Below are 22,843 nucleotides of genomic sequence, written 5' to 3'. Positions count from 1 at the left end.
TAATGTAAAATGAAACACTATGATTTATGTAGAAAAAAATTTTCCACGTGAAAAAAAAAACCCACGAGCGAAAAGGGAAAATACTTTATCATGAAAAAGAGAGTACAATGTTGTGGAATTACAGGCATCTATTTTTTTCTTCATAATTTTTTTTAAAAATTTGTCGCACTGCGAAGCTGTCAACGAATCAGAAACATAAAATCAAAGTTGAAAAAAATTTCCAGGCATATCTAACAAAGCAGATGTAGCACAGGATTGTTGGGTCGAAACTCTTTTAACAATTGGTATGAAAGTCGTTCTGGAAACTTAATGTCATGCAATGAATAAAAAAGGCTAATTACTTTGTTCCTCAAAGTATGAGGCACATGACATGTGGTTTTCATACTTTAATTTATAGTAAATTTTTGTCCAAACTTTTTAAATTATTATAATCAAGTCCTACAACTTAATTTAATGGGTCAAATGCATACAGCTCCCTGCAAACATAGCCAATTGCGGATATATTCCTGCAAAATCGAAACTCCATAAGTTGTCCCTACAAAAGTCCCAAGTTATGCAGATATGTCCCTGCAGTTAACATCTGTTAGTGAGCTGTTTGTTTTTTAACAGCGAAGTCGTGAAATGACCATTTTACCCTCACAAATATATCCCTCCAAAAGTTTTCCTCTTCCCCTTCTCTTTCTTTTCCTTTTCGGACCGTCGAAGCAGACGACGGCGGCGGCGGCGCGGGGTCAGGTTCGCCGGCGACGAAGAAGAGGCAAGAACGCCGAGCACCGGAGCTCTACCCGGAGCTCGTCGCCCTCAACGTCGCCCCCTCCCTCGTCGGCCTCCTCGGCCACGACATCGCCGACGACGTCATCTCCCTCCTCACCGACCTCACCGACACCGACGTCCTCGGTGACCACGACGACCTCGCACACGCCCTCGTCGCCAACAACGCCCTCGAGCTTCTCGTCTAGAAACTCGCCCGCCTTTCCTCCGAGACCGACCCCAACGAGATTCTTCTCCCTCGCCGGTGACGAAGAAGAGGAAAGAGGAAAAAGGAAGAAGGAAGAAAAAAGAAGGGAGAAAAAGGGAGAAGAGGAAGAGGGAAGAGGAAAAGGAAGAGGGTTCGCCACCGTCGCCGCCATATCTCCTCGCCGGCGACGAAGTAGAAGTTGGAGGAAGAGGAAGAGGAAGAGGAGGAAGAGGAAGAAGGATAAATACGTCAATTCACACTATAATTAACCATGGTTAAGTATTTTAACCGTGGTTAACGAAAATTTTCTAACAGATCTGGACGGTAGGGACATATCTGTATAACTTAGGACTTTTGCAGGGATAACTTATGGAGTTTCCAATTTGCAGGGATATATCCGCAATTTACTATGTTTGGAGGGACGTGTATGCAAATAACCCTAATTTAATTGACTAAATATTCACATATTAGTAATGTGAAAGCAGTGTTGTATCTTAATCACTGCTGTGTCATCAATCATAATACTGTCATATTACTTCTATATTAGCGACGTTAGAATTTAGTCAACTAAATTGGGTTGCAAGATTGATTCTAATAATTTATTAAACTCAAGCTAAAATTAGTACGAATTAAAGTTTGAAAATCAAAGTGTCACGTGCTTTATAGTTTGAGGATCAAAAGTGTAATTTAGCCAATAATGCATTATTTGTAGTATTGTTTATTTTTTTTGCAACTATTTAGTATCTGTAAAATGTGCAAACTACTTAAAAATAGTATATAGAATGACCCAACCCGTTAGAAATAATAATTTATTGTACCTAAACTACTGGCTCAAAATATTTAAGCTCGGTTATTATTATTAGATGTGGGACTATTATGACATTAAAGACTTCCTTACTAGACGACCTGTTGAATCAAAAAGTGGCTCCACCAAACTCATAGGTGCATCACTTTGTCCCCAGCTTTCATACTTTCGGTTTATATTCGACTCTAATACTAACTATAATGACCAAACTCACTAACTAACTCGACTTCTGATGATATTTGACTCAGATACTAACTATTACGACCCGATCCGCTAGTATTAATAATTTGTTGGATCTAAATCACCGGCTTAAAATGCGTAAGTTTAGTTACTATTATTAGTATATTTGGTTTTTTATATTTTTAGTTTCTTTTACTAATTTGTTCACATTTGGGATTTATGGAAGGCGGTCGAACCGTCGAAGCACTAATATCTGTCTGCCCGGCCGGCAGCGCAGCAGACAACTCTTTTCCCTCTTCAGTCATTCTTTCAGAGGAAGGAGATGTACCCAACAGTGACAACTCAAGGTCACAGACCCCACCCACACACACACTCTCTCTCTCTCTCTCTCTCTCTCTCTCTCTCTCTCTCTCTCTCTCTCTTCCCCTGGCAGCTTTATGCGTTAAATCCATTCTGTCCCCAGAGCTCCCTCTTCCCTTTCTCTCTCTAACCCTAAATAAAAACTTTATGATGGTCAACATCATTAAATATAATTTGGCCGTAAATTTTAAGATTCGTGATATTATTTTCTTAATTATCAAGTGGTCTCAAATTTATTCTAGCCGTTACAAATTACTAATTTGCAAATACATTCAATGTTAAACAATAATACTAAAAAATTATGAAACTCAACTCTAAAAAGCATGTCTATTTGTAATGTTGGTATTTTGAGCATTTACCTACGAAGATATTATTTATTTATGCACATTTCCTTACTATAAGATTATATGGGATGGGGTGTATGTGCTTTAGATTATTAGTTTTTAAATAAGAGCATGCATGTTGTTATAGGGTGGAGACATTCTTGTACATGCATCTGTTAAACCACCGTTAATAAGTGACGTAATCTAAAAAATGAAATGAAAGAAGTGGATAGGTTCCTATCTTATCTCAAAAAAAAAAAAAAAAAAAAAAAAATCCAGACCACGAATTTTATTTTTCTAAAAATTTTTGGCTGGGTAAATATGTGTGGAAACCCTCATAACTCTAGGTCGTTCTGAAATAGTCCCCATGGACTTAATTTTTGGGAAGGATCGACACTCTCTATGTACTGTAGCTTTCTTGAAGTTTAACCAAAATAATTTTGACTTTTGTCAAATTTAATAGTATTAATTACCCTATAGCAAATAAAACTGGACTAAGTTAAAATTTTATATCTAACAAAATTTTAACTCAATGACTTACATAACTCAAATTTTAAAAAAACAGAGGTTTAAAAATTTAAAATAAAAAAATTGCCGGTTTCAAATTTCTCTGGGCCAAAATTTGTGGGCCAAAGCAAATTTATGGACCGAGCCGGATACGGTTTCACCAAATTTAACTGGGTTTTGGATGTTTGCAATACATCGTGGGCCGCGCTTTGTTCACCATTTACATCAATGTTATTTACAATGAATACTAATAAGCAATGTTTTAAACCTGGTTCAACCTCGCCAGTTGAACTGGTCGGACCGTATCCTAGTATTCTGCAGTTGTTCCAATCAAACTAATGAATCACTCAAACCGACAGTACAATCAGTGAATCGGTGAACCGTTCCGGCTTTTACCGAATTGGCTGAATTTTTGTATTTACTATTGATCTTTAATCCGACAGTCCATAATACTAGGATTTCTATGAAATGAGTTCTAAAACAGAATTTTTAAATCCTCACAATTGCGAGTAGGAATGTAAAACGGGCCAAGCAGCCCGTGAGCCGCTTGGCCAGGCACGGCTATGGCCGAGCTGCAGCACGGTATGGATACTATAGCATATGTCCCAGGCCGTCCTTCCCCGATGATTCGAGTCATGCTGGGCCTCTTCATTTCGGCCCGATGGCCGGGCCCGACACAGCCTGCTTGGGCCGTGCCAACCAGGCCACCACGGCCCAACCCCCAAGCCCAAGGTCGATTGTCTTGGGCTTGGCGTCTGAGTTTCTGGGAAGAAGGGCTTGGGAGCTCTCCTCCCAAGGTTTGTAGTGGTAGACCTTGGGAGGAGGTGTTTTGGTCCATCGGATCAAATTGTTCGGTCCGATGGATCAAAAGCCCTTTTAATTCATCTTTTTAATAATAATAATAATAATTTATAATTTTAAAAAAATTTAGAAATATTTATAAATTTGAAAATTTTCAATAAAAATATAAATTTAAATATAAGTATTTTATTGATCATAGTTTCAAATTTTATATTTTTTTAAAATTAAAAAATAAAAACTTTAAGAGGCCGTCTCAAAGCCCAGCACGGCCCAGACCGACCCGGACGTCTGGGCCCAAGCCATGTTGGGCCGGAGGGTTGATAGCATCCGGCCCAGTACGGCCCGGCACGAATGTGGAGTCAGAGCGGGCCGGGCCGACCCAATCTCTAACCCATTTCGGCCCGGATAATATGGGCCGTCCCGGGCCGTCACAGCCCACATTACACCCCAGTTGCGACCCATATGATTAAACCTTGCCCTTCTTTTTTTATTTTTTTAGTTTTATTTTCTATTTCCAGACCTTGTGTAGTGATAATTTCTAATGGAAAAGGGTCAGATCGCTGAAGTAAAAAATGTAGGGACTAGATAGGCATTTTTAAACCCTTCTTATCCTTCTTCTTTTGAAACCCGATCGATCAAATTTCCTTCATGCCTCTGCGGCGATCGACGAGCTCCGAGGTTCCGATCTCCAAAGGTGTTCTAGGATCCATCTAGTTTTCTACTTTTTCTTTAATTTATTGCCAATTTTCCGCATAATTACTCGTTTTAATTCCAAAGTTTTATTTTACTTTTACACCTTCGAATTCGAGGGCTCATTTGGATTGAATCGTTGCATTTCATGCGTATTAGGTGTTTGTGAAATTGCCTGTTCGAATTTGTTCCTATAATCTGTTGTAATTGGGATGTACGATGCTCTTAATTTTCATTATAAGGATTTACTTGCTTGAAACCAAGGGTTTCGAATTCGAGTGCATCAATCGTTGATTTGGGAACGAACTAAAAGAGCTTTCGTGATGTGGAAATTTGTTTCATTATCTAATAAAAATCATCATCTTTGTTTATAGGATAAACTTTAATTGGCGCCCCCTTGTGGTTTAGTTGCCATACTGTTGTTCAAAAAATTACACTTAATTATTCTGTGATTTTATCTCTATTTTTATCCGAAAACTCTACTATCAATACAATAGCAAAATCAATTTTTTGTTTCTATAATCACAGGATAGTTAAATGTAATTTTTAGACCTTATGGTGACAAAGTGAAAATGAGCGAAACTATTGGGGGCAAATTGAAGTTTACCCTTGTATGTATGTTCCTACATGCATTACTCCTCTTTAATCATGCAATAAACCTATGAATTCTAATATTATCTGTGTTTCATATAAATGATCTCTTAAGCTATTTAGACCTGGTCTCTTAAGCTATTTATACCTTGTAGTTTTTTTGGTTCTAATTTGTTCTAATGTATCGGTGGCATGCTGTACTCTATTCTCTCAGGTTCGTCATATTGTTTGTTTCTGATAAGGTTACTGCTCCTTTTCTCTATATTCAATAGAGAGCCTTGAGATTAACCAATATGGCAACTCGACGGAATTTTCGCTACACTCCTCTTTCTCCGGAGGATAGGGATGATGGTATCGGTAGTGACGAAAGGGAAGAAGACCTTCGATTTGCTTACAATCCGAAGTCCTTAAACAGGATACCGTGGAAATCAATTTGTCTTGCGCTTTTTCTCCTTTTGCTGGGATCGCTATTGCTCTTGCTTTCCTACTTTATATTCACAGGTCACATGGAGGGCGATCGATCACAAGCATATGGTCTCCTATTCCTTGGTCTTCTTTCCTTTCTTCCTGGTATGGCTCTTCGTTCCACTTTATTCTATTTGACTTAATGTAGCATCATAGTAACATTTTATATGTTATTTTGAATACTCGAAAATAGTGATGTTTTAGTCTGTTAGAGTTATATTGGATACTCGAAACCTTCTGTAACATAGTTTAGTTGGGGCTTGCATCAATAACATATTTTGTTGTGAGTCATCCTTTATGCATTTCAACATATCCAAGGTGGTTTACAAGAGAACCGATGTGCACAGGTTGAGTCAGAATCTTCCACAAATTTCAATTACAGGTTTTCTGATCGAGTTGTGCCACCAAGATTTAGGCTTTGGACATCTTGCCATTCCTGGAACTCACATTTGCAGGAGCTTTATGCATTGGCACAGTGGTGTTTGGTTCGGGGCAAATAATGTGGAATCCCCCTTTTTCTCTAGGTTAATCTTGTTGCATGGGAGAACCACATAGAAAGGCAATTGTGTTTGATTTCATTTGTTCAAATGAGCTAAAGTAGCTATAACTAGGGATAGCACAGTTCTAGGGGTCGTTTGGAATAGTAGTTCTTGGTTTATCCTAGAACAACTTATTTTGGACCTAAATTACCATCCCGACGCTTTCTCGCTGCATTTTGGCAGTAGAATGTGGATAATGTGACTTACGCCCCTGTTGGTCCCTGGCTAAACAGTACCCAAATTGTATTACGCCAAGCTTGTAATAAAGATTAGGCTGCGAACAACTTCGCACCAACTATGCATATATAGCCCTCATGAAGCCCGAAGTGGTAAATTTTATTTCCCTTTACAATTACCATTTGCTGCCATCAAAGGTTATTGTCTAATTACCAACAATACGAAAGTAGAATTTGAGATCATTACACGATATGTCATCGTGATTGACAAATTTTGTTCATTTCTTGTCACTCCTCTTTTTAATCTCAACTATTGATTCTTTTGCACTTCATGTTTTCAAGCACATCCTTCTTCACTGAGTGCAATCCTTGACTTAAGGAGCATCATTGAGCATATATACTCTGCCATTAAGCATATGTAGTCTGTATGCTGCTCCTCTACCTGGTTTAATACCCAGTAACTGTAAAATGAATTATCTGATGGCACTGCACAACTTCTAGATTCTTGAACTCGTACTCAATCCACTCCTGTCTTAATTTATGTAAATCGAGACATTTTACAATCTAGATCACATCTATGAACATCAGGTTCACCTTGGGGTTCATTTTGCAGGATTTTATGAGACGCGCGTTGCTTATTATTCGTGGAGGGGAGCGCCAGGATATACTTTTGCTTCGATCCCCAGTTATTAGTTTTTTTTTTTTTTTTTTTTTTTTTTTTTTTTTTTTTTTTTTCCTTTTTGTCTTTTCCTGTGAGGGCTATATGCTCGACGACGACGAACTAAGACTAAGATGAGGCAGGATCTCATGAACAGCAACTATCTTTTTCTTTTCTTCACTCAAATCCTGTTGTAATTTTGGTAGCATGATAATGATGATGCTCTTTCTACTACTTTTATTCTTCGAAGGGAGAGATGGGGATATTCTGGAAGCATTGGTATCTGAAATTTTCTTTTCCACGAGACTTTTTTTTCGGTGTCGGTTTGGTTCGACTTTCAAAATAGCTTTTCTACTCTAAGAAGTAGCAACAGTGTGGTTGGTGAAGAAATAATTTGAAGATTTTGCGGAATCCGAAATGCAGTTGTGAAGCTGAAAAGCAAATGCTTCATCGAAAACTCCTGCAGCAGAAAGTTTTGAGGGGAGGGAAAGAATACTCGGTGTTCGTGGAGCAGCTCTATTTAAATAATGCTTTTTTGGATCCGAATGGACACTTGTATTCATATAAAAAATAACAATATTTATCAAAAATCTCGGTCTTTTCTTCGAAACATCAGTTTCAGCATGAAATCATCACACTTTTCTCAATTTAGTTCCTGGATTGGAGCATATACTAGCTAGCATTACTGCAAATCTCTCTTTATTTCTTTCTTTTTTTTTTTACTTTTTTTTTTTTTTTTTTTTTTTTGGTGTGGATGAAGTTTCTCCACTTCTGCTGGAGCCCCGAACGCCGCCCGAAGTCCACTTACACCTTTTCCTCGATGTCACGCAATCCTTAATTCCCCCTCCTTTTTTTCATTAATTAATTAATTACTACTAAGTAAGTAATTAATTAATTCACTCACTCCCCTCCGAGATCCCATCTCCCCCAGTTGGCCAATTCCCTCGTCTCCTCCGTTCGCGCTTCTCCCTCACACACACGCACTCTCTCTCTCTCTCTCTCTCTCTCTCTCTCTTCCTCTTCAGTTACTACCCAACTCCTCACTACGGGGAGGAGGAAGAAGAAGCTGAAGAAGAAGCAGAAGAAGAAGAAGCAGCAGCAGCTACGAGAGATCCGTGCTCAATTGGCCTCTCTCTCTCTCTCTCTACCACCTACAAACCATAGAAAACCAATGCAAAGATGCGATTTTGATCCCCACGCACATCGCTAAACCCTCGGATCCACCCTCAAAATCCCATCTTTAATTACCACCATGGGCCGCGGCACCTCTCCTCCTCCTCCGGCGCCGCCGCCGCCGCACCCGCACCCGCACCCGGAGCTCCCCCCCATGAACGCGCTCGAGATCCTGCGCGAGACGGTGCGCATCCTCCGCGCCGACCCCTCCCCGTTCATGTCGATCCTCGCCCTCCTCCTCTGCCCCGTCTCCGCCGCGCTCCTCCTCTCCAACGCCCTCCCCGGCGCCGCCGCCTCCGCCGCCCGCGCCCTCGCCCGCCGCCTCGCCCTCCTCGCCGTCTCCAGCGGCCTCCCCCCCGCCCACCTCCTCCGGCAGCTCTCCCTCCACCTCGCCGGCTCCCTCGTCTCCGCCGCCGTCTGCTTCCCCTTCCTCCTCACCCTCCTCCTCCTCGCCCGCGCCGCCATCGCCTACTCCGTCGCCTGCTCCTACGCCGCCAAGCACGTCGTCCCCTCCCAGTTCCTCTCCTCCGTCGTCCCCCGCATCTGGCGCCGCCTCCTCTACACCTACCTCTGCGTCTGCGTCGCCGTCTCCGCCTGCCTCGCCCTCTTCCTCGCCCTCCTCCTCCTCGTCTGCAACCTGTTCGCCGTAATGCTCTACCCGCCGGAGATCATCGTCTACCCTGCGCTGCTCACCGTATTGGCCTTCTCCATGGCCTACGCCCACACAATCATCATATGCAATCTCGCCACCGTGATCTCGGTGCTCGAAGAGGTTTCCGGGCCCCAGGCCGTGCTCCGGTCGGTCCGCCTGATAAAGGGGCAGACGCAGGCGGGGCTGCTCATATTTCTCGGGTCCACGATCGGATTGGCGTTCGTGGAGGGCCTGTTCGAGCACAGGGTGAAGACGCTGAGCTACGGGGACGGGTCTTCGAGGCTGTGGGAGGGGCCGCTCCTCGTTCTCATGTACTCGTTTGTGATGCTCGTGGATTCGATGATGAGCGCGGTGTTCTACTTCACTTGTCGATCGTCGAGCATTGAGTTGTTGGGCGAGAATGATACCGTGGCCGACGAAGAGGCGATTTTGATTGAATTGGAGGAGAATAAATAGTGCCGTAGAGGATACGATTGCCGAACATATTGCGGCTCAAAGATTATGTGGCTTTCGAGATCATTTCCGACCCCGTAATTTGAGGTGGATGGGAGAGTTGAATTGCGAGAATTTTTCGGTGAAATTTCGGAAAGGTATTCCAGTTGTTGTAGATCTACTAATACTGTACAAGATCTCTGATTCAATTTTCTCCTAGTTTTAGCAAGGAATGTGCTAGGAGAGGTTATAGTACGAGTAGTTCATTGCAAATATGCAATTACCAGAGAAATTATGAATGGAGGCATATTCTTTGTAGGCAGTTTCTTGGCCTGATGCCGATTCGAAATTTTACGTGTTCTATCTTCAAACACTTCTAGCAGAGGCAGTTCTCAGTGGCTGTGAATGCTAATTCAGCGTCGACAGAATAATTCGCCTCCACACGGTTTCTTCCGATAATTTTGCGTTCAGAAATCGGTCATAAAGATCTGGTATGTACTTTGTCTTTGCAAAAGATTGATTGCTACTTGTGCAGGAAATATATTGTGGATGCATTTTTTTTTTTATTTTCTCATAATATATATGATGGCTCAACATTTATGCCTACTTTTTGTGATCTTGCTTAAGCTTTGTTTGGTTACTATTGAACTCTCCTTTGCAATTATGTAACTTACGAGTTTCATTTTCTCAGTGGGTTGAACTTACAATGCATGAGAAATGAGGGGGATCTTAGTATTTTGCTGCAAAAGGTCTAGTTTTGTGTCCTGTTATGTTGTGTGATTTATGCCACATTTAGAGTGTGTTAATATGGTTGTGTATTAAGTCATGCAACTAGCTTTCTTTGTTGTATTGTGAATCATGGTTCAACTTTTGTGGCATTATGTTACAAGACAAGATGGAATGGTACATGCATTCTCAAAGTTTTTTGACCAAAAATTTGTGAATATATATTAATCCAATGGATACCTCAGATTTTGCAAGAATCTGATCACATGTTAAAGCAACTACTTTTTACCTCCAGATTTTCAGGTAAGTCAGAGTAAAGAAAACCTACATCAGGATTGAATTACAGTGACTTGATTGGTCTCCATTAATGCTTTCACAAGGGAAAGGGAATTAATAGCATATCTAATAAGAGATGGTCAAAATACCCAGGCTGTGTCCTCTTCACAACAGTATGTCTTCTGCAGTGAAGCAAAATAACAAACCATCAACTCTCCTGCTGTATTTAAGACACTGTTTGGTTACTTGTACAACTGCAGAATCAAGTTTCCAAGGGTTAAACGAATTTTTCACGAACATTTTACGTAGAATCAAACACTTTGAAAACTCCTTTTCAGCCAAAAAAAAAATTATTTTCATTTGGATCATTTTTTCAGATGAAATCAAACACCACCAAATGCAGCTTTTCCAACACATCATCACCCGACAGTGAAATTTTTTAAAAAAAACAAGGGAGAAAAAAGAGGGGGCATCAAAAGCCCGAATTATTTTTTATTACAAGATTGTCTCCATACATATAATTTTTCTAATATACTTTCACCCCTATATTACAATTTCTGACCTATTCCTCGCCAAACCTGGCTAGCAAAATTGAATATGAATAAGAAACTGAGAGAAATTACAATTATACAAAAAAGAATCGAATAAACCTTAAGGTTAGCTTTTGTACAATTATTAGAATACAGGAACTGCCATGTTCCGGAGTCACAAATCCCAGTCTCCCGTGGTTCCTGTTGGTGAAGATAAATAGAACTCGGATGAGAAACACAAATAAAAGGCACTTAAAAAGTGTTATATATAAAAGAGTGATTAAATGCTGATACCAGCCGAAGGCTCCTCGAGTGATGATTTCTGGATGACACATTGGCAGCAGCATTTTGAGACCGATCTCTTTTTCCCGTTTGTTAAGTCCTCGGTGAATCTTTTTTCTTTGTTTTTTTTTTTTTTTTTTTTTTGTGAGTAAAGAGTCCTCGGCGAAATCTTGGGCTACCCTCAGCAAAATTACGGGGAGCCCAAACTCCCCCGGCTGGAAAGAGATCATAAACAAATACCCACCATTAGCAAGTTAAATATCATCTAACATCTCTGTCGCTTCGATTTGTAGATTTGGTCTTCTCTAGTGTTTGCTGCAGTTGTTGGCTCAGACTTGCCGGCTTCGAGTCCTGTTTTTTAAAAAAAAACAGAGGGAAGAAAAACAATATATCCAAGGGTAAGGAAATCATGGTTTTATAGGCAGAAATCTTAAGAAAGATTAGTGTATAGATCTGACACTTTTGGTTGATGTGTTTGTAGTTTTTGACTTATCCATTTCAGCCTCTTTTTCAGCTTTTTTCCTCTCCAGTTCGGCCTGCTTGCAATTTTCCTGGTGCGCTTTCCGAAACATTGTTGCAAAGTTTAGAAGGGTGGAAATGACTGCAGAATTTGAAAAAGAAAAGAAAATATTAGATTACATTAAAGAGCTGAATAATAGATGTACGAGATATTTGCACTAGGATAAATTGAAAATGAGAATATTCACAATGATAAAAGAGAGTATCATCTTTAGATGATGTGCTAGAATGCTTGTTCTTAGCATGCAAATTTATATTAATGCTTGAGTGCGGGCTGTCTATGCTAGCCAGTTTCGATAGTTAAAAGATTCCCTTGAAGATTATCTAAATAAATGAATCAGCACTAAAGCATGTGATTGTTTATCACATACTTGAGACCATGAAAATAAAATAGAGGATTTCACATGCATATCCCTATCAAATTATCTACATACACACCAACCATAATTGAATTTCATGCATCCCATCAAAATTTGGTTTCTTACAAAACTTAAGTTGGAGAGTCATCCAATTCACAGAGGTAATTGATCTTGTGTAATGAAAGTCTTTTAGACAAGTGTAAAGCATAATGTTATATGTAAGAAAAAAGTTTGTGTGCAACACATGGAACTGTACATATGTACAAAAGAAAAAGGATTTTCCAGGGCATATATAGGAACACCCCAGTAAACTTAACTAAACAGGATAAGCAAACCTCAATTTACCTTGTTCAAAAGGACACCGTGCAGGATCCTCGCCGAAGTAAAGAGCGAGTGCATCTGCATTCCTACCCTGTTAACACTGAATATAAGTAAGAGAAAAGACAAATGATGGAGGAAATGCAGGTTGAATTATACACGTAGTACTAGCACAGAACAGAAGAAAACGAGAAGCGTACCACTGCAGTATAAAGTGATGATAATGATCGGACTTCAAAATCAGCTACAGCAGTAAACTCCTTCAGTGTCTAGACATTATTGATGTTGTTCAGATTTTAAAGCAGGTAAAACGAATAGAAAGAAAATGAAGGCGAGAAATTATATATAACATAAAAATGCAAAAGAAAATGGGAGAGGGCAAAACTGAAACAATCATCTGACTAAACAGCCATCACTAGCATACAAAGAGATTAAAATTCAATAGATAGTAACTACCATGTGTATCATGAAAAAAATTATTGGAGATTTTAGAAAAGCAATGTGATAACATGACTAGCAGATGATACCTTGCAAAATACTTCTGAGACTGGACCATCACTTTCTGAAGCTTTAAGTTCCTGCTCAACCTTTTCTAGGCCTTTGACAATTGCTTGCATTTCTTCGGCCAATGACTTCAGTTGTATCTGTAGAGTAACGGAAGAAAAAAGAAAAAGGAGATGAACTCTCTGTCAGATTGCAACTTTGCGAGCAGCAAATTCGACAGTTATATGTAAACGAACCTTCGATGCGGCCTCTAAGCTAGTAAGATCCTCATGAAAGTCCATAAGGTATGGTGACTTTGCGGCAAGGACCTGATTTAATAGGAATATATGATTGAAATAACCAAAATAAGTATAGGAAAGAAAGTATGGAAACAGGTGTTTTTTCTTTGCAACTAAGAGGTTGCTAATTGCAAACTAAAGGGGCAACCATGGCCAGAAAATCAGCTCAAACTGTGTAAATATCCCTGCAGGTTCGTATTTGGATGCATACGCCTCATAACATTAATGTGCACGTGCCCCTGACAAAGTGTAAAAATGTTTTTTTGCATATAAAGCCCTTGGCATGGGCACAAATGCAAATAAATAGTTTAGGGGTGACACGCGTATATGAACTTTGTAGGGTATTTGCGCCTCTTCACATATTTGCAGGTTATATGTGAAAAAGCCCAAAAGTTTTTGTCGGATGCTTTGGAGAATAATGAGGCTTCAACTGCTGTACAATATTGTATACGAGCTTCGGTAGATCAAATTTTGCAGTAGAGAAGTTATATTACATGAATAGCTCAATGCTTTAGTAACTCCAAGTGTGGCACCACAGGCTTAACTTAAGCACACAAAATAAAAAAAATGAACATAAAGAGAAATTAGAGAGATCAGTATCATACCTTGCACAGATAGTGCATTAGTGTCATTTTGTTATTAGTAGCACGAGTATCTGAAAGTTTTGGTAGGCTGTCCAGGCGAAATCCAACGGCTGCGCCTGTTAATTACAGTACAAATTTAAGTTTTGTCAATAAAAAATAAGCAAACATTTCTGACATCTAACCATGCAAGGAGAAGTATATTGAAAGTAACCAATGCATTTGCAACATAGCTAAATATGTTCATCAACCACAGTAATAACTTCAAAAAACACAACTGAGTAAACTGTCTGCAAGTAAAGACTTCAACAAGAGTGAACAAATTGTCGAACTGAAAGAGATAATGCAAGAGAGCCTTTTATTAGTCAAAGGATGATTCTTTAGAAATTAAACACAGAGGAGTTGAAATGAATGTAGTCAAGCACCAATGATGCTTGCCATTTTGCTAAAATATGCTTGAAACCACCTTGTGTAATTTCCATCAGAATTCAAGACAATGTCTCTTACCAACATGATGTGGTAGTTTAGTATGTACTAACATTTTTTTGCCATAAATTACACCCTTTTCACAAATAGAATGGTCTACAGCAGAAGACAGGCCACAGTGTACTGTTAATAAAACCACATAATTTTAAATTGCAAATACTCACACATATTTTTCTATTCTCTTAGGCACTTTTTGTCAGGGGAAAATAGGGGATAATTCAAGTAACCAGTTTATTCTGCCAAAAGAGAAAAGAAAAGCTGAGAAAGTCAATGTTCTGGTCAAACTAGGTTATTTAAGTATAACCAGGAAGTTTCAATACCAGCCAAGAAAAGCTGATAGAATATGCTCATATTTTTCCAAATTAATTCCTGATTACACAAAAAGTTCCATTTTGACATTTGAACCTTTGTGAGGGCCATTTTGTACATCATCTCATGGTCATCCAATTGCTAATTTCAGGGAAAATTAAATGCTATCTCAAGATATCAGATATGCATGACAGCGAAAAAGGCTGAAACCATTGGTTACCTCTTGCAGTTCCCTGGTTTAATGTATTCCCAAGAAGCAGAATTTTCTTCATGATTTCCTTCAGTTTGACAGAATTGCGAATCTGATGAATCACACTAGATTAGTAAGCAGGCCAATCTAAGATTAAAATGCAGATAGATGCAACCATACGTCAGAATTACCTCTTCACATGCAGAGTCGACAATGTTCAAACTCTTTCTAAGATCTGCAACCTGGAAAATAAATGAATCTGAGCCATACATCCATCATCTTGACTTATGCTTAAGTTGTATGAAAAGAATTCTGCATTACAACCTGGGAGCGAAATTGAATCTTGAAAGAAAATACTCGTAGCTTAGATTCCACCCGTGGAACTTTCATCAACTCCAAGAAGAACTGCACCAGAAGGCAGCAGCAACAATATGTATCAAAATCTAACTTACATGCAAATCTTAGATACATCTTGCTATCAAGATAAATGCATAAGCCTTAGCCAGGCGGATCATATAATTAGAAATTCTGTCGAGTTATCATCTCCATAGTTTGTTAGTCACTGAGAGTGGCATTACCTGCTCACATTTTCCCAGGTTTTCCTTGTCTCCAGTGTAGTTCTGAAAAATCAAAATAAACAATGCACAAGAATATAATTAGCATATTTGGAAATTATAAAGAACAAGAAATAGGAGGAAGTACTGCATCTGATAATGAAGACCTTGAGAAGCTCCATTTCTTCTTTGGTAGGACAGAACTTAATGAGATTCTCCACTTGATCAACATCCAAAACAGTATCATCCAATGCTAGAGCAGCACTCTGTTTTATAATGACCATTAGGATTTGGAGAAGTCAAAGTATGTGCAGTCATAAATTGCTTTAAGACAAATAAAATGATAAGGAAGCCCTAGCTTACCATCAAATCAGAAAGGGGCATCTTTACTTTTGTCAGCATGATTTCAGTGTTATTAGCGCGCCGTAACTCAATCTATTCAAAAAAAAAAATAAAAAAAACATTAGAACTCATCATTGAAATAACAAATTGAAACTGCAGACTTGGCTGAACTTTTGTTCAATTAGACATCTATAAACTTGTGCTCATCATAAAAGCAACAGTCTTTGAATGCAAACAAGCGAAGTGAATTAAAAGCATCCACCAGTCAATTTCACTTTGCTAACTTCAATAAAACTTAAAGTAGAACCCAAAAATGCAAGAGGGCAGCCCCGATAGTGTGACTGCCAATATATGATGATAGATCATCAAAAGGCCCAAGGTCTAGCGGTTACTGCCAATTTAGTCAGGTTGGCTGGAGGAATAGCTTTAGCAACTCTTTTCTAATCCCACTACCAAGATTACATTCGTAATGACCGGACCCACTAGCACTAATAAGTTAGACCCAAATCACTGGCCCAAACCACCGACCCAAAATTCTTAAGCCCATGCATTATTCATAGGGTCCATCCAATTTGGGACAATTTAGGGCGTTGTAGACTCACCTCGTTTAGAACCCAACGTTCTCGTCAGGCCTCAGCCGAATCACACATATAAACTAGAATTACTAGGCGATGTGAGATTCTAGAGGCGACTCTTGCGAGCTTAATATATGGCTCCCATCAAATCCGTGGTGTAACACTTTATCCCGCATAGCACTTAACTCTCATACTTTCGGTTGGTATTCGACTCTGATACCAAATAAACAACCCAGACCGTTAGCACTAATAACTCGTTGGACCCAAACTACCGGTCCAAAATGCTTAAACTCAATTATTATTACTAGGGTCCATCTGATATGGGACTATTTGGGCTGTTACAACATTGAAGTTATAAAACACCATATTGTCATACATCAAATAAAGAACTTAATAACCCGAGGCTTAATCATCTCATTTCTTGCAATCAAGTACCAATCGTATAACCCTAGAATCACTTCTCTCTAGCCTTAAGCACCCTACCAATCTACCTAACTTTCCGCACACTTTTTTGATCGTACAAAATTACTGGTGTAGTTGACTCAATATCCTATCTCAAAAGAGCTTATTAGACATACAAAACAAGTGATAAATCAAGTATGATGCAAATTTACAGATCCAACATATAAATAGTTTCAAAATGACCTCTTCTAAAAGTTGAAATATTATAAAATCAAATATTCTGATGAATGATTATCTATGAATAGCACTAACCGTGACAAAATGCATAAAAGTAGACTGACATGTAGTATGGTCTTACCAGGTGCACTTTGTCTGGTTTTGACCCAAGAGATTTTCGGCGCCCCTCAGATTTTGAGCTGCCATCTGACTTTGGAACAACTGCTGAGAAAAGACTCTCAAGTTCTGACACGTCGAATTCTGAAGCACTGCTGCAAAAATTTTTCCCAATATTAAGTGCATGGGACGGAAATTAAAATGGCACTAAATAAAATTCACAAATCATCTAACACGAGTTGCAAACCAACATTATTAGAATTTTTTGTTCAGTAAAGAACAAGAGAATTGAACGCAGCATTTATCATATTAGCATTTAAACAACGACAAGTGCTATGGTACAGAAAATAATCTTTCACATCATATAGCTAAAAATCCTATCTGGTAATTAAACAATGATGACACTAGGAATCATCAAAACTCATAAATCAAAATCATAATACCTCTGAGTGTCATCAGATTTTTGCAATTCTGCCCATAAGCTTCCTTGGACAGCCCGTGTAACTTTCACCCAATGCAGCGGCTTTAATGTTGATCTACGAGGTGCTGAATATGACAGACCTGATCCTGCAGGACGAACAAGCCCACGCCCTCTTCCCCCAGTTGGCGGCAAACCTCTAGAGTCACCTTGTGAACCATGAGCATTGGCTGGAGGTGGCGGAGGAGCACCTGGTGCCCTAGGAGGGGCTGGGGGCCTAGGTGCACGTGGTCCTGGAGGAGGTGGTGGAGGCGGTGTACCAACACGCGCACCAGGGGGAGGCGGTGGAGGTGGTGCACTACCACCTGCTCCAAGGGGAGGCAGTGGAGGCGGTGCACCACTGCGTGCCCCAGGGGTAGGTGGTGGAGGGGGTGCACCACCACGTGCTCCGGGAGGAGGCGGTGGAGGGGGTGCACCACCACGTGCTCCAGGGAGAGGTGGTGGAGGTGGAGCTCCACGCGGTGGAGGAGGTGGGGGCGGAGGGGAAGGGCCAACAAGCTTTGATGCATTCAATGAAGACATCGGCGGTAGTGGCGGCGGCGGTGGTGCTATTGGAGGACCTGATTTTGAATGAGTCGGGAGAGGTGGAGGGGGAGGCGGAGGAACTAAGGCACTAGCATTTGACCTGGGAGGAGGTGGTGGGGGAGGAGGGGGGCCTTGTTTACCTCCTTGACTTGGTAAAGGAGGAGGTGGGGGAGGAGGAGAAGGACCATAATTACCTCCTTGACTTGGTAGAGGAGGAAGGGGAGGAGCGCTAGGAAGTGAATTTCTGTTACGTGGGGGTGGTGGAGGTGGAGGTGGAGGTGGAGGTGGAGGTGGTGGTTGGAGGGGCCCTTTGGTGGATGCTCCCACTGTTGTAGATACAAAGTAAGGAGGAGCAGGAGCAGTGCTTTTATTCAATGCTCCAATATGCATTGGTGGAGGAGGTGGTGGCGGGGGTGGGGATGGACCTTTCGTTGATGAGTTTGGGAGCATAGGCGCGAAGTGGAGTGGAGTGGGGGTGGGAGGAGAGGGCAAGGGGGGAGTATAGGCCTTAGTCGACATTGCAGCTGAGGTTTAGTGGTGGTGGAGGTGGAGGTGGAGGTGGAGATGGTGCAGGTGGAATATTAGAAGAAAATGAATTGCATGAAGATGCAGGAAAGGCAGAGGTGGTGGAATATTAGAGATTGACGAACTATGTGAAGAAGGCAAAGGTGAGGTGGTGGAATATTTAGACATTTAAACTGTGTGAAGGCGGAGGGGAGGGGAGGGGGAAGGGCAGGGGGAGGAGGGGGTGGAGCTCGGGGTGCTACTTCTGTCCGTGAGAATGGAGGAGGTGGAGGTGGAGGTGGAGGCACCGGTATGGCACCAGTGGAAAAGGAAGTGACCGACTTCCCAAATGAAGGTGGTGGTGGTGGTGGTGGTGGTGGTGGTGGTTGAGGAGGAGAAGGCGGAGCTAGAAACCGAGAAGATAATTTTTGAGCTGAAGGCATACTAGATGGTGGATTAGATGGCACTGCTGGTCTCAGGGAACCGGCAGTGGGTTCTGTAGGTGATGTCAAAGGCTCCGTTGATTCACCAGCTTGATTATCTACAGAATTGGATGAAATAGCCAGGGCAGCTGGAGAGCTATTATATCTCGATGGAGGATGAGATGGTCTGTGCACAGAAATAGCATCAGAAACTTTTTTAGGTGAGATCCATCGTGGTATCGTCCTTGGTATTGCTGGTTTTGTGTGATCTTCCAGATATTCCTGCTGTCTAATATTTTGTTTTGATATTACGGGGTCAGGTGGGTTGTATGTTGATGATTTCTTTGATGTGGGTGACACAGATTTCTCAGGCGCCTGTTTTCGCATATCTTTTCCAATCTTCTGATTGGGAATCACAGCCTCTGCCTTATTTTGAGCACCCTTTTCAACATCCCTTTTGCCAACATGTGCTTGTTGATTGTATTTCATCCCATTGACCATCTCAGAGGCTCCAGATCTGTGATTTCTATCATCCAAATCAGATCTGCTCTTGTTAACAATATTATCAGAGTTAACTTTCCAGTTAAGTCGTTCTGATCTGCTCTTAACTTCATTACCTATAGTTGTAATTTCTGATTTGTGAATCTTGTCATCCAACAAGACATTATCCTCAGCGCTGATATTATCTGCATCGTGCTGAATTTTGCAGGTCTCAGGAGTACTCTTCTGTTCACTAACAACACCCTTTACTTCCTGCTTTAAGTCACTGTCCTCTACTATATTCTTCTCCTCATAAGTTTCTACATGATGCATAATAACTTCTTTTCCAGTAAATATCTTGTTATCAACATTGGCCTCACCAAGACCTGATTTACTACTCTCAAGATGAGGTTCCTGTTTACCATTATAAGAGCCATTTTCCACATGTTTAGATTTTGGAGGCTCTTCATCTAAACTTTTCTGGAAGTTGACAGATTTGTCATCTCGACTAGAACTCTTTCTAGGAACATTTTTTAATGCATTGTAATTAGAATCGCCATATCCAGATCTGCCACTGGGAGCATCAGCTTCGTCAGGAGCTTCTAGCTTGTGATTTGGATCGGCCAAAGCAATTAATGTTTGCGTGATGATTCCTTTTGTATCCTCTTTACGGCTATCAAACTGTAATTCACTTTTCTCTCCACCCACTGGAGTAGCAATAACTTCAATATCATGCACCGCAGTTTCTTTTTGACCATTCATATCCAGTTTTGTGACGCCCCTTTCTAACATAATTTTGTCCTGAACTTCATTTGTCTGATCCAATATAATCAACTTTTCAGAAACAATTGCCACGTCATTTACAGAGCTTTCTTCCAATCTCATCTCACCTGTAGGACTTGAGTTTCGATTCATGATCTTCAAATCCTCTTCTGAACTGGCAGTTTCTAACCTGTTCCTAGCCTCACCAGCCACATTGATGTCTGGTTTGGAATTCCCTTCATCTGAACTACCAAAAATCTCTTCTGCCTCGTAAAATTCATCAGCCGTATCTATGGAAGCAACCTCTGTGTCATCCCCATCATCAGCTAATTCTTCAGTGGCAGCATCAGATTCAAAAGAATCAAAGTCTGAAAAGAGTACCTGGTTCAGGCATGAAGCGCCCTTTCAACTTGCATCACATATTGTACCAAATTGAATGGAAGAGAAACAGCTACCTACCTCAACTTTGAAATCCTTCGGAAACTGGTCCTTTGCATTCCATGCAACATCAATCTCATCACGATTCATCGTGAGAATGTTAGATTGAACAAAGGCAGTGTTGAACATGACCCTGAACATTACTTCCTCCCTTTCTAGATCTTCAGCCATATGGACGCACTCAACGACCACATCCCCTTGAACGCGGCACCGGGCACTAATTTTTATACGTCCACTTTCTGACTGCAATTAAAACCAATAATCGAGATCCAAAATTGCATAAAGTTAGGCAATATTTTTCTTTTATTTTTTCTTTTCAGTTTTTTCTGAAGTTCTATGCAATTGAAGGCGCCTTGGATGGCCTTACTCATATTTTGCCACTGTAGACTGCTTGCAAGAATGTAGCAGTAGCAAATTTTCTTCTTCTTTTTTTTCCTTTTATCTTTTAAAAGGAAGAGTTTGCAAATGTATAAACCAACAGAACAATAGAGAAGCCCATCCCTAGGCGCCTTCAGGATGAGTTTGCAAACGTATAAACCAAAAGAACAATAGAGACGTGCATCCCTAGGCGCCTTCAATCACATTAACTCGGAGGAAAAGGAGAACAAAAATATATAAACCGATGTGAACCACGACTTAAACATTCATGGAGTCAGTATTACCTGTCTATAGTGTCGAATCTGTCTTCTGGTCCTCGGTGTCTCGAAAAGAATCTTCGAACTTCTATTTGCAGGGGTCAAGGGATCTTGACCATGTACACGAACCATCGCCCTACAACCGCCTTCGCCGTCAAAATTTGGGACGATGGTTAGAAACATACATTCCAATGCAAAGGGCGTATCACGAGGAGGCCATTCTGACCCACTGCCTCGTTGGGATATGTAATGTAGGTATCTCAAATGAGAAGGCTGCGGATTTAACAAAGATAAATGTTGGAGAAGCTCCTTTGGTGCTTGCTTATACACCATCTCAAGAGTCTTCTGCTCCCATGAGTACTGCTTCCGGAAGAGAAGAAGGCCAGCAAGCATGAACGCAAGCACGGGCCATCCCCCTCTTTCACAGTGCATTAACAACACATTATGTTGCCCCTCTAATGATAACCAACTCTCACTTGATCTTAGGAAATGGTGAATCATCTCTAAAGGGAGGAGAGGACAACCTTCATATTGTTGTGGGTAGTCCATGACAGTCATGTCATACTCTGATAAGATATCGGAAATACGGCTCCTCTTATCCCCTTCCCTGAAATTAAACACCATAAAGGAAGCATCTGGGAAGAAGTCCTGCAATTGGGCCACAATGCCACCCAAGTAGTCCCTGTATTCATCTTCTCCGAGAATTTCGGTCGAAAAGCAACAATCGAATACTGCACGCACAAATTCGTCATAAGTTAACCAAAAGAATGACCATACATAAGCCCCTTTCAACAGCTAAAGAGACCAGGATCAGCTGCTTTAACTAACATGAGAGGCTACGCGAATTTTCACAGAAAAGATATCTATTTTTAGCAGAGATCAATTGACTGTGATCAAGCAATACTCACAATGCCGTGAGTAACACAATAACTATCACAAATTTTACTTTTTTATACATCAAATATACTAGATTGACGGTAAATTCTCACAAGATCATACTGATAACACCAAAATCATATGAAAAAACCAAAAAATCCGAAAAAATCCTTCAAATGAAGGGACATCCACCAAATTTTCTATAATTCACAGGTGAGAACCAAAATTAAGCTCAATCCAACTGCTTGCGAAGATCCAAGAACACAAAAATGAGCTCAAATCGGAGGCATTTTACCGTAGACCCGCTCGGATATCTCCAGCAGCCGATCTGGCGGCTTCCGGTAGAACAGCCGCCTAAAAAGCGCCATCCGCCGGCGCCGCCACCGGCGCCGCCGATCACAGCTAGCTCCAAACCCTAGCGACCCCCGATCGCTCTCAAAAGCAAGGGATCGGATCTCCTCCCTAGCCGAGAACAAGCTCAAAACACTCCGAACGAGATCGAAGAGGGGGAATGGATCTCGACCGAGATCCCTAGGGTTTTCAGCTCGCGAGAGGAGGAAGAGGAGGAGGAAGAGGAGGAGGAGGAGGTGGAGGGCGTAGAGAGGAGAAGAGGTTGTCGATTGCGACCCAAGTAGTTTTCGTTCTCCTCTTCTCCTCTCTTCTCCTCTCTTCTACTTTTTCCTATTTTCCTTTTTCTTTTTTTTTTCTTTTTTCTTTTTTTTGTACTTTGAGTTTGGGGGAAGTGGGGAGACGAGGCGTAGTGGAGACAGGGTTGGACTGACAAAACTTTCCCTAAACACAGTTCGCCACGTCATCAATGGACCACGTAAGTTACTTTTACTCTCCACC

The 22,843-nt window shown here is 40.9% G+C and overlaps 3 protein-coding genes across 3 annotated transcripts; 2 read left to right on the top strand and 1 right to left on the bottom strand.

Annotated features, from left to right (window-relative positions):
* On the top strand, window positions 4,467-7,357 carry LOC109715529 (transmembrane protein 230). The gene is made up of 3 exons (XM_020240584.1): window positions 4,467-4,628; window positions 5,430-5,785; window positions 7,009-7,357. The coding sequence occupies exons 2-3, from the start codon at window positions 5,509-5,511 to the stop codon at window positions 7,086-7,088; spliced, it is 357 nt and encodes a 118-aa protein (XP_020096173.1). The 5' UTR covers window positions 4,467-4,628; window positions 5,430-5,508; the 3' UTR covers window positions 7,089-7,357.
* Window positions 7,848-10,000, top strand: LOC109715523. Its single transcript, XM_020240575.1, has one exon. It carries the CDS (start codon window positions 8,306-8,308, stop codon window positions 9,332-9,334), a length of 1,029 nt encoding a protein of 342 aa, XP_020096164.1. The 5' UTR covers window positions 7,848-8,305; the 3' UTR covers window positions 9,335-10,000.
* Window positions 10,768-22,705, bottom strand: LOC109716003 (formin-like protein 5). Its single transcript, XM_020241270.1, has 20 exons — window positions 22,290-22,705; window positions 21,146-21,849; window positions 20,505-20,726; window positions 18,474-20,426; window positions 17,318-18,384; window positions 16,900-17,026; window positions 15,586-15,657; window positions 15,390-15,488; window positions 15,247-15,288; window positions 14,993-15,073; window positions 14,860-14,910; window positions 14,699-14,780; window positions 13,708-13,802; window positions 13,061-13,132; window positions 12,848-12,964; window positions 12,521-12,589; window positions 12,348-12,414; window positions 11,583-11,725; window positions 11,137-11,475; window positions 10,768-11,043 (listed from the first exon to the last, which is right to left on the bottom strand). Exons 1-19 carry the CDS (start codon window positions 22,360-22,362, stop codon window positions 11,386-11,388), a joined length of 5,226 nt encoding a protein of 1,741 aa, XP_020096859.1. The 5' UTR covers window positions 22,363-22,705; the 3' UTR covers window positions 10,768-11,043; window positions 11,137-11,385.

This window comes from Ananas comosus, linkage group 1 (genome assembly GCF_001540865.1).
Source record: "Ananas comosus cultivar F153 linkage group 1, ASM154086v1, whole genome shotgun sequence".
NCBI lineage: Eukaryota > Viridiplantae > Streptophyta > Magnoliopsida > Poales > Bromeliaceae > Ananas > Ananas comosus.
The sequence above is the reverse complement of the archived record's forward strand: the minus strand, read 5'-3'. Positions and strand labels throughout refer to the sequence as shown.

Bases quoted from the DNA above. Each gene is read 5' to 3' on its own strand.
- LOC109715529 (XM_020240584.1), top strand. From the start codon at position 5,509: ATGGCAACTCGACGGAATTTTCGCTACACTCCTCTTTCTCCGGAGGAT. The intron at 5,786-7,008 runs GTATGGCTCTTC...TTCATTTTGCAG, and splicing joins TCTTCTTTCCTTTCTTCCTG to GATTTTATGAGACGCGCGTT.
- LOC109715523 (XM_020240575.1), top strand. From the start codon at position 8,306: ATGGGCCGCGGCACCTCTCCTCCTCCTCCGGCGCCGCCGCCGCCGCAC.
- LOC109716003 (XM_020241270.1), bottom strand. From the start codon at position 22,362: ATGGCGCTTTTTAGGCGGCTGTTCTACCGGAAGCCGCCAGATCGGCTG. The intron at 15,074-15,246 runs GTAATGCCACTC...CTTCTGGTGCAG, and splicing joins ACCTGGGAAAATGTGAGCAG to TTCTTCTTGGAGTTGATGAA. The intron at 12,415-12,520 runs GTACGCTTCTCG...CAGTGTTAACAG, and splicing joins CATCACTTTATACTGCAGTG to GGTAGGAATGCAGATGCACT.